This window comes from Lipotes vexillifer, unplaced genomic scaffold (genome assembly GCF_000442215.2).
Source record: "Lipotes vexillifer unplaced genomic scaffold, Lipotes_vexillifer_v1.1 scaffold397, whole genome shotgun sequence".
NCBI classification, from domain to species: Eukaryota; Metazoa; Chordata; class Mammalia; order Artiodactyla; family Lipotidae; genus Lipotes; species Lipotes vexillifer.
The window spans coordinates 4,334,346-4,345,054 of record NW_006772681.1 but is presented as its reverse complement, the minus strand read 5'-3'; the positions used below and the strand labels follow the sequence as shown (position 1 = coordinate 4,345,054).

At 47.8% G+C, this 10,709-nt stretch overlaps 1 protein-coding gene across 2 annotated transcripts in view; it reads right to left on the bottom strand.

Annotated features, from left to right (window-relative positions):
- The window catches only part of AHCY (adenosylhomocysteinase), a 16,667-nt gene extending 9,681 nt beyond the window's left edge, over positions 1-6,986 (bottom strand). The window contains exons 1-3 of one of the 2 annotated variants that reach the window (XM_007447802.1): positions 6,811-6,986; positions 1,264-1,454; positions 40-115 (exon numbers count right to left, since the gene is read on the bottom strand). In XM_007447802.1, the coding sequence (XP_007447864.1) occupies positions 40-115; positions 1,264-1,454; positions 6,811-6,838 (295 nt within the window). In that variant the 5' untranslated portion in view covers positions 6,839-6,986. Of the gene's footprint in view, positions 1-39; positions 116-1,263; positions 1,455-6,480; positions 6,591-6,810 lie in introns of those variants that run through there. The other variant, XM_007447803.1, reaches the window with a different exon arrangement.
- Positions 6,987-10,709: the final 3,723 nt, after the last annotated feature.

Here is a 10,709-nt window from a genome sequence, read left to right as displayed (position 1 = left end):
CATCCATTCCTGCATCCCCCAGCAGCAAGCTGGCCTCACCTGGAATGCCAGCCTTGGCAATGGCAGCTGCTGCATGGTCCTGGGTGGAGAATATATTGCAGCTGGACCACCGCACCTGAAAGAGCCAGCAAAACAGGGCTGGTCACAGACAGTTCAGAAGACCAAGGTCACTGGACTGGGATAAGAAAACGCCCTGGAGCTAGGGCCGAGAGGCTTGGGATCTACATCCAGCCAGTTCTGCAACCTCAGGCTGGGTCGCAAATGGCAACCAGTGGATGGGAGTGGATGGGAGCCAGAGTACTGACAAGACCCAACTTATGTTAAAACATGGCTCTGCTGTGTGGAAGGGAAAAGGCTCCACACAGAAGCAAGGAGACAAGGGCAGAAGCTGTTGTTAGAGTTCAGACAAGAAATGCACCTCTAGCAGTGGAGGTGATGATGCGTGTACTTTTGAGGGCTGAGCTGACAGGATTTGCTGCAGGGTTCGTTGTTGGAGTAAGAGAGCAACAGGAGTCAGGGATGACCCCGGATTCTGAACTGAGAGGGCCTGTAAGGCTGAAGTCTGCATCTGCCTACACGGGGAGGCCTCCAAGAAGAGAAGGAAATCATGCGTTCCTTTGGACATGTTGAGACTGAGAGGTCAATCAGATCTCCAAGCGGAGGTGATACATCAGCTGCTGGGTATACAAGTGTGGAGTTCCAGGCAGAAGTCCAGGCTAGTACATATAACTGGGAGTCATCACCATATAGACAGTATTTAAAGCCATAAAATCAGATTGCCAAGAGTGTGAGTGTAGAAAAGAAAGAAGAGGTACAAGGACTGAACCCTGGTGTGTTCTGTAGCTGGCTTTTGCTGCTCTGCCCTGCCCCCTGCTTTGGGAAACATCTTGCCCCCAGAGAAGTTGAAAGAGCTACAATCATTGGTATACATAACCCAGGCTGAACCAATCAGAGCGCGCCATCCTTCCAGCAGCCATGATTGGCCAAGGGCAGGCACATGACCCCAGGAAGGCCTAGGAGAGCCAGTCCTTAGATGACTCAGTAGGACGCCGGGCTTGAGTTTTTCCTATCAGAGCTCCCCAGTCAGGAGAATGTGAACTGAGGGCAGTCAGACACCGTCTTCCCAGGGAGAGAAAATCTGCAGAGCAGTCACGACAAATGGAGGTGAGGGGGCACTGTGACAAGGCTGGACCCCCTGCTGGGCCTGAGGGGGCACAAGACTGGAGTTCCCCACTGCACAAGAACTGCTGCTGCGGGCCTCACCTCAGCACCCAGGGCAACGAGGGTCTCAATAAGGACAGCTGTCTCCACGGTCATGTGCAGGCAGCCGGCAATGCGGGCGCCCTTCAGTGGTTTGGAGGCCGAGTACATCTCCCGCATGCGCATCAGGCCCGGCATCTCATTCTCTGCGAGGTCCAGGGCCTTGCGCCCCCAGGCGGCCAGGCCGATGTCAGCTGTAGGGGCAGGATGGATGGGAGTTCGTGAGCCACCTCATCCCACGAACCACAAAGCACCGCCACTCAGCACTCATCCACTTGCGGACTCGAAGCACTAGACTGGGTAATCTGGTCACTGCACTCTCTCACTCATGCAACAGGGATTTATGGAGCCAGGGCAGTCAAAAAAGAAAGACATGGTCCCTGCCAGTAACCACAGCTTACAGCCTTGTGGGAGAACACATTTAATCAAAGAAGCACACAGGACCATGAATATTACAACACAGGTAAGTGCCCCCTTGAAAAATAGCTAGGGGCCTATATATACCTCCTGCTACCCTTTCTGCTGCCACCTACCAATGTCCTCATTCCCTAAAGATTTTAGCTCCTGGCTCTCCACATTCCTAGTCATCACTCTTGGTGGCTTCAGCACTCATAAATGATATAATCTAACACCTTGGACTCGGCACAGCTCCTTGATCTCCTTGAAGATATAAAAATGCTTCTCCAGTCCTAATGTTTCTCTCCACATGGAGGGAACTCAAATCTGTTTAACTAACACTCTGGGCCTCTCTCTGCCCCAGGGGAGGTGGAGTGACTTGTCTAACTAATAAACTTAGGAGGAATAAACTGGGCATGCGCAGTTCAGGTCTCCCTTCTTTTGCAAGCAAGCAGCAGCCAACCTACCTGCAGGAAGTGTGTTCTTCCACATAGAGACCTACCCAGGCCCGCCCTGCCTGTAACTGGTGGATTAACTGCTGAGTTTGGGGTTCAGTTAGCATGATCACTGGGGCTTTGACACTAATCTACATCCTCTGGCTTCGATGTTATTAGTCATCCCTTGGTCTCTACAGCGGATTGGTTCCGGGAACGCCTGTGGACACCAAAATTCTCAGACACTCAAGTCCCTTATATAAAATGGCATAGTACAATGAATACTACTCCTCTCCCTTATAATCTCACCCTCCCTCCCCTGCCACACTAGCCCATTCTCAAGGTCAGTCCCTAGGTCAGTGTTTGCAAACTTCCCTGATAAGGGTCATCTGGCATGCTTACAAATCTCCCCTGGGGAATCAAATTCAGTAGGTCTAGGATGGGGCCTGGAACTCCTCGTGATTTTTATCTTTAGGGGAGCTTAGATCCTGCCAATCACCCAAAAGGGGTGGTGGGTGGGAGGGAAAGGACTATAGAGAATTTAGTAAGAAATAATAAAACCAACTAAGTCACTCTGCTTCCTACTGTACATCTAAACAACTTCACAGATGAAATATACCCCCCCATGGGAGGGACTACTCCCACCGAGCCTCAGCACACACCCACTCCACCCCTGCCTACTTTGGCAGGCCATCACCCATGATACTCTCCCTTGGAAATCTTGATTTCAAGCAACCGACTCTGGCCATGTCCCATCTTTCCAAAACTCTCTGTCTAGAGCCCAAACTCCAATAAAGCTGCAACGGGTCAGGTCAGAACCTTTAATCCATTTATCCTACCAATTATCACTGTCCCTCACTGTACCCTTCATGTTCTCAACATGTTCCACAATTTAGATTCCACTGTCCCTTCCACCCTCTTGTTCTCTGAGAACTCCTCAGCAAAACTCCCACCCTGGTTAAACCCAGCCCTCCACTGCACCCACGTCATTGAGCCCAGCAGGGGGAAAATGATGACCACACCAAGAGTTTCATTTATTAAGACCACAAGTCTCAAGGGACACTCCAGCAATCCTATTACATCTTCTTAGTAAATTTACCACCTTTCCCACTCCAAACTTCTAACCTTTCCTCATCAACTGATGACCTTACTTCACAATTCATCGAGAAGAATTCAGAACAATGCCACTCTTCCTCCAGGGAATCCACTAGTCCTCCTCACATGTAGTTATGGACCAGGCGTTCCTTTGTTACAACAGACAGAGCTGTCTCTGCTCTGTGGGGCCCGATCCCGTATCATTTTACCTCCTTGATGACTTCACTACTCCACTAAAAGTGCTCTTCTCAAGGTCTCTGTAAGGCCTAATCCCCATAACTAATGGTCAACTACTTATGTTCATGTTTCTCCCTGCAGCATGAATAGCACTAAGTACTCTCTCCTTCTGAAGCCCTTTCTTTGCTTGGCTTCTATGCCTGTCTTTCCGTGGCTTCCCTACCACCTTCCTGGCTCCTCTTCCTGTTACAGACTCTAAAGTTTAGAAGCCCTCAGGGATTCATCATCTCCCTCTTCTCTCCTACCAGATGAGCTCATCCCATTTTATGGCTTGAAATACCTTTTCTATGGAACTGTCTCCCACACATTCATCTCCAGCCCAATCTTCTCCCCTGAACTTGAGACTCATATAATCCAACTGCCTATTCAGCATCTCAATTTGGATGCCCAACTGGATTATGTGTCAAGTTTGAGCCCTCGTGACTCCTTTCCCTCACCCCCAAACTTGTCACTCCCCAAATCTTCCCATTTTAGGAAATGAAACCACCATTCGACCAGCTGCTCCAGCCAAAAACTTACGATTTCTTGATTTCTCTTTCTCCCTTGCACCCCCTTTCAACCCATCAGCACACTGTTGGCTCAACATCCCAAATACAAGCAATCCAACAGCATCTCATCACCTTGGATCACTGAAGCCACCTCCTCGCTGGTCTCCCTGCTCCCACATACTATTCTCCCCACAGAAGTCAGAGAAACAAACTTTTCAATTTTAAAATATATCACCTCCATTCTTCTGCTCAAGTAAAAAACAAGCCAACATCCAATGACTTCCGCTTAACCATGAATAAAATCCTAACTCATCACATGGCTTTACGGTCCTACCCAGGTGACTGCCCACCTTCTCCCCCATCTCTCCACCCTCTTCTCCCCCTCTCTAGTTGCTTAACCACACAAACCTCCGGGTGAGCTAAACCCATTCCCACCTCAGGGCTTTAACCAAGCAGCTCTCTTACCCTGGAAGGCTCCTCCCCGAGCACCTGATACAGTACCTGGCACACAGCAGGGGCTCAATAAAAACCTGGAAACAGGAAAGAACTTGGTATATTGTTGCTGGAGGAACAGAGTGTGCCAGGGTGACTCTAGTAGAGGGAGTAAGATGATGAATCAGGACTTTATTCCTATAGAGTTTTAAGGGGAGTATCATGACCAGACCTGTCTTCCGAAAAGCCCTCTTTGGTTGCTGCATTATCTGTGGAGCAAGAGACCCGGGGAGACCTTTGAGGAGGGAGACCAGGACTGGGGTGGTGGCCACGGAGACAGAGAATTGGGCAGATCTCCTCACTTATAAAATGGAGACAATACTACTATATTATCCATATGCATGTCTGTCCCACCCTCATCCTTGAGTCACCCTTGTATCTCTAGTGTCCAGCTGGGCCTGGCACAGAGAAGGGGTCCACAAATGTTTACCAACCACACCTGTTGTTAGGACTGAATGAGAGAAGGTCCACGAAAGGGGCTGGCACGAGACAGGGTTAGCAAACAAGAAACAAATCTGAACCTAGTCCAACTCCCAGCATTTACCAATGAGGAAAGGCTCAGAGAAGGGTTTGCCCCAGGTTCCACAGCCAGTCAATGGCAGAGGCAGGACTGGTGGCCAGGGAGGGCTAGAGCCAGAGGCTCCTGGGAGGGGCACAGCAGTAGTGGACAATGGTTCCTGTCCTATCCTAAGCTTCACCCCCTCTGCCATCACCTGTCCCTCTAGCCAAAAAGAACTCTTTCACTGCCCTCAGGACAGCTGTGTCAGCCCTGGTGTTTTCGGGGGTCCCTCAGCTCCAAGGGCACGGGAGGGTCTGGCACTCTAAACTCTGGGGGTTTTGGTGCCCAGGAGAGCTGAGGACTTGCAGAGGTTGCAGTAACACCTGTCCCAGGACAAGCTAAGAGGCATAATAGCAAAATCCTCTCTGAGCCTGAGTTTCTTCATCTGTAAAGTGGGAATAATCATCCCTAACCTTCTATGAGCCCTGAGGATTAAAGAAGATGCCATATGGGCAAGATTGGGCACACTGTGCCCTCCGTGATGGAGGTGTCCTTCCTCCAACCCTACCTAGCCAAGCTTCTCCACTTCCAAATGCAGCCCTCAACACTAACCCATCCAACTCTCCACAGTGTAACATGTCCCCATTCCAGTTCTGCCACTGGACCTTGACTTAGTCTTTCTGGGCTTCAGTTTCATCCACACAATAGGGACAATAACCTTCTCTGGCCTGCTACTTGATAAACTACTATTGACAGGTTGTTATTTTCCAGTCTTTGCAAGTCACTTCCTGTTAGGGCTTCAGTTTCTTCCTCTGTATCATGAGATAAAGTCCACCTCTAAACATCATTCTGAAAACAAATGTAAATCCCCAGATACATAGCAAGTGCTCCATGAATGATGCTTTTCTCCAGGTTGAATGGTGTCTTGAATTTACTTTAAAAATTGCTAGCAGGCTGAACTGGTTTTTGCTGAAAGGTCATTAGGGTTATTCCAAATGTGTTCACTTATATACAGTGGTGAAAAGGTGGGCACAGCCTGGGTTCATATCCTGCTCCACCACCTCCCAGGTGTAAAAATGTGAGCAAGTTACCTTTTTTCCTGGGTTTCAGTAAACCCATCATAAAATGAGAAAGCAATAGTCCCTACCCTAAAAACCCATTAGAATAAAATGAATTAATCTATAATAAACGTAGAAGGCAACCCATTCCATAGTAAACGCCCAATAAACGTTAACTATCAGTGTATCAGCTTCAATCCATAGAACAGCAGGAAGAATTTTTCTAACCACTCCAAAATTTCTTCGAGATTCTCTGTTTGACTGTACCTTCTGGCCAGGTGGCTGACCCCAAGAGGTTGAGTAACAAGCCCAAAGTCCCTGGTAAGTGGACTAGCCCGGCCTCAGGCTCAGTCTCCAGGCCTCTCCCCACGTGCCCTTCGGGGCCCCAGTGCCCTCGCCTTCCCTGTAGGAGGCCCAGAGAGGGTGGGCACTTGCCCGGGACCACCAAGGTAGCCAAGGAGCCGGTCCAGGCCCAGGAGACAGGATCCAGGCCCCCTAGTGTAGGTCCCGGCAGGTGCCACTGGTCCCAGGCCGTGGCCAGGTGCCCGCTGCCCGCCTGCCCCAGGCGGCTCTGGAGGAACACGCCGCCAGTTCGCTGCTCCGCGGGCCTCGCTGCTGCACCGGCCTCGCGGGGCACGCCGGGACGCATAGTCCGCGGCCGCCTCCGAAGACTCGCTCGCGGCGGCGGGAGAACTCCAACCCCCAGACGGCCTCGCGCGGCCAAGACCGCGCTGTGCCGGCGATTCAAGAGGGTCCTTCTGAGCACCCCGGGTCGGCTCCGCGGCAGCCGCCCCAACAGGCCCCCAGCGGAGGCGGGGCAGACGCGGCCGACTGCACGTACTGGAACTCACCGACTTTGTAAGGCAGCTTGTCCGACATGCCGGCGGCGTTTCCGCACGGAGTGATGGATACGAGCGAAGGGTGCCGAGCCGCGAGCTGGTGACTGGAGCGGGGCAGGCGGCGCCGGGTAGGGACCTGCGCGTGGCGCCGGCGCCTTTAAATATCTCCCCCTGGCTTGCATATTCATGAGTCCCGCTGGATCTGAGCCATAGGGGCGGGGCAAACGCACGGGGGCGGGGCCGGAGTGAACTTTGGTCCCTGCTGAGCGCATTTTTTTTCCCATGCGGTCCTTCCACCTCCCGCCCTGGGCAGCGAAGGGAGATGGGGATAGGCCTGAGAACTAACTCGAGGCTGTTCTTTCCTTCATTCGTTCAGCCAGTAACACTGATGTCAGAACCAGGTGAAACTGAAACTCCAACCAGTTCACTTCCCCGAACCTCAGTTTCTTCTTCAGCAAAGTGGGCAGAGTGATACCTACCATACAGATTCTAAGTTGCAATATGTCAAGTTCCTAGCACATCCTAGACCTTCCACCCTCCTCCCACTATCCTGATTTTAGTTAAATTTGTATGTGTGTTTATACTTTTACTACATATGTATAAATCATTAAATGCTTCATAGAATTCTTTCTGTGTTTAAAACCTTCATATAAATGGTACCATACTGTACTCATCCTTCTGCGGTTTGCTTTTTTCTGTTAAGAGCCATGCATAGACTTTGAATGTATTCATTTTTGCTGCTGTATAGAATTTCATTGTCTACATCCCATGATTAATTTATCTGTTCTCCTGTTTGCTGGCATTCGGGTTGTATAGTCAGTCTGCCATTATTGCATACATGGAAAAATGAACATTGTCTCTTAGTGCCCATGAGTAGGTGTCTCTGGGCCATAAGTGTACTTAAGGGTGAAGTTTATGAGCTGAAGGCACATTTTTAACTTTCCTAGATATTGCCAAATTGTTTTCCAAAATAGTTTATCCTCTCACCAGCAGTGTCTGAGAGGGCTTGTTGTTCCACATCCCTGTCTCCACTTGTCAGTCTGACATAAATTTTTGTTAAACTGATGGGTGTGCAAATCTCCTTGTGGTTTTAATCGGCCACCTGAAGACTCTTTAACATCTCTCTAGGAACCCTCTGCCCTAGCATCCACCCAGCTGCTATCTCCTTCCTCTCCTTCTCCACCCCCAGGTCTCTGCTGAAACTGCTCCAGCCAAGGTCAGCAGGGAACCTGGCTGAATCCAAAGGATGTGCCTCAGCCTGCATCCCAACTCACCTCACTGCTGCACACAACGTGCCCTTGGCCTCCACTTTCCTGACTCTCCTCCCACTCTCCACAGGGTAACTTCTCTGGCCTAAGCAACTTCCTGTCCTTCACTTAGCGACTTCAAGTGTTGATGTTCCTTTTTTCTCTTACTCTGCTCCATCTTCCAGGCCCATCTTACCCACATTTATGGCTATTGTGACCACTTATATCCAGGTAATCCCAGTGTTCATGGAATAAAACACTGCCTTACCCCAGACACTGCCTGTTTCGCTTCTCAATTACATGCCCCTTCTCCCTGGAGTTACCACTACAGTGATTAATGTTTAATGTCTTTATCATTCCCTTGCTTTTTAAAAATGGATGTTACTACTTCTATGACTCTCCTAAATAATACATTGTTTAGTTTTGACTGTGTTTTGCCCTTGTATAAATGAAATCATACTGTATATATTCTTCTGCAAGTTGCTTTCTCTTTCAACATTGCTTTTGAGAGTCATTCATGTATATACTGTAGCTATGGTTCATTTATTTTCATTTCTGTTTAATCCACTTATTTATTCATTCTATTGTTGATGGACATTGGGTTGTTTCAGGGTTTTTTTGTTTTTTGTTTTTTATTTATTTTTGGCTGCATTGGGTCTTCGTTGCTGCGTGTGGGCTTTCTCTAGTTGTGGCGAGTGGGGGCTACTCTTTGTTGTGGTGTGCGGACTTCTCATTGTGGTTGGTTTTTTTGTTGCGGAGCACAGGCTCTAGGTGCGTAGGCTTCAGTAGCTGCTACACGCAGGCTCCGTAGTTGCGGCATGCGGGCCCTGGCTGGAGTGCGCATGCTCAGTAGTTGTGGCACACGGCCTTAGTTGCTCCGCGGCATGTGGGATCTTCCCGGACCAGGGATCAAACCCGTGTCCCCTGCATTAGCAGGTGAATTCTTAACCACCGTGCCAGCAGGGAAGTCCCTGTTTCAGTTTTTTGCTACTACAAAGAATACTGCTCTAACATTCTTATGTATGTGTGTAGATCGATACAGATATAGATATAGATAGATACAGAGATAGATATCGAATTTGGGAGTTGAATTACTTGAACAGATATGCTCATGTCCAACTTAACTAGGTAATATGAAACTGTTTCCTAAAGTGGTTGCATCAGTCTATACTCTGACCAGCAGTGGATAAAAACTCTTGTCTTATGCCCTTATCAGCATACCAATTTTTTTTTTTCCAATCTGGCAGGTATGAAATGATTTCTCATTGTGGTTTTAATTTGCATTTCTTTGACTACTGTGACTAATGAGGTAGAGCATCTGTTCATATGTTATAACCCATCTGGGAGTCTTTGTCTGTAAAAGTTCCATTCATGTGTTTGCCTGTTTAAAACTAGGTGGTTTGTTTTTCTTTTCAGCTAATAGGAATTCTTTACATATTCTGGATAATAGTCCTTTGCTAATTATATGTGGTGCAAATATCTTCTCCAGGTTTGTGGTTTGTGTTCTCACCCTCTCTCTGTTGTTTTTTGATAAATAGAAATTCTTAGTTTTAATATAGTCAAATTTATCAATCTTTTCCCGTAGTGTTTGTGGCAGTTTTTGTCTTGTTTTAGAAAACCTATATACCCCAAAGTCATAAAGAATTTCTCCTATATTGTTATCCCAAAGTTTTATAGTTCAAGTATGTATGTGGTGTGAGGTAGGAATTCTGTTTCATTTTTTTCCCATAAGGATAAGCACTTGTCCCAACACCACTTATGGGATAGTGCATCCTTCTCCCAGTGACCTATAGGGCCATCTCTGTCATACATTAAGTGTCCATAAATCCACAGGTTATTCCTATCTCTCTATTTTGACGCACTGATCTGAAATTGGGAAATCAAATTAGTTGAAATTACTAAAGATTTATAATAAATCTTGATTTGGTAGGGGAAGTCCTCCCACCCTGTTCTTCTTCAGGGGTATCTTGTGGGAGTTCCCTGGTGGCTTAGTGGTTAGGATTCTGGGTTTTCACTGCTGTGGCCTGGGTTCAATCCCTGACCAGAGAACTGAGATTCTGCAAGCCGTGCAGTATAGCCAAAAAAAAAAAAGAGCATCTTGCACTGTTTTAGACATTTTAGAGTCACCTTGTCAAGTTTTAGGGAAAAAAAGCTTTTTTGAATTTTTACTAAAATTGTATTAATCTGTAAATTACTTAGGGGGAGAGTTAACATCTTTATGTCATTGAGTATATCAACATTAACATGGTACATATTGATGTATATATTGATATATATTTTTTTATATACATATATATTTACATGTATTTCTGCACTTATTTATTTTATTTTGTGTTTTTGGTTTTTTTCTCTCTCCATTTATTTAGATCTTCTTTAGTGTATTTCAATAAAGTTATTTATTTTTCTCGGGACTTCCCTGGTGGCACAGTGGTTAAGAATCGCCTGCCAATGCAGGGGACACGGGTTCGAGCCCTCATCTGGGAAGATCCCACACTCTACGGAGCAACTAAGCCCGTGCGCCACAACTACTGATCTTGAGGGCTACAATTACTGAAGCCCATGTGCCTAGAGCCCGTGCTGTGCAACAAGAGAAGCCACCGCGATGAGAAGCCCGCGCACCACAATGAAGAGTAGCCCCAGCTCTCTGCAACTAGAGAAAACCCA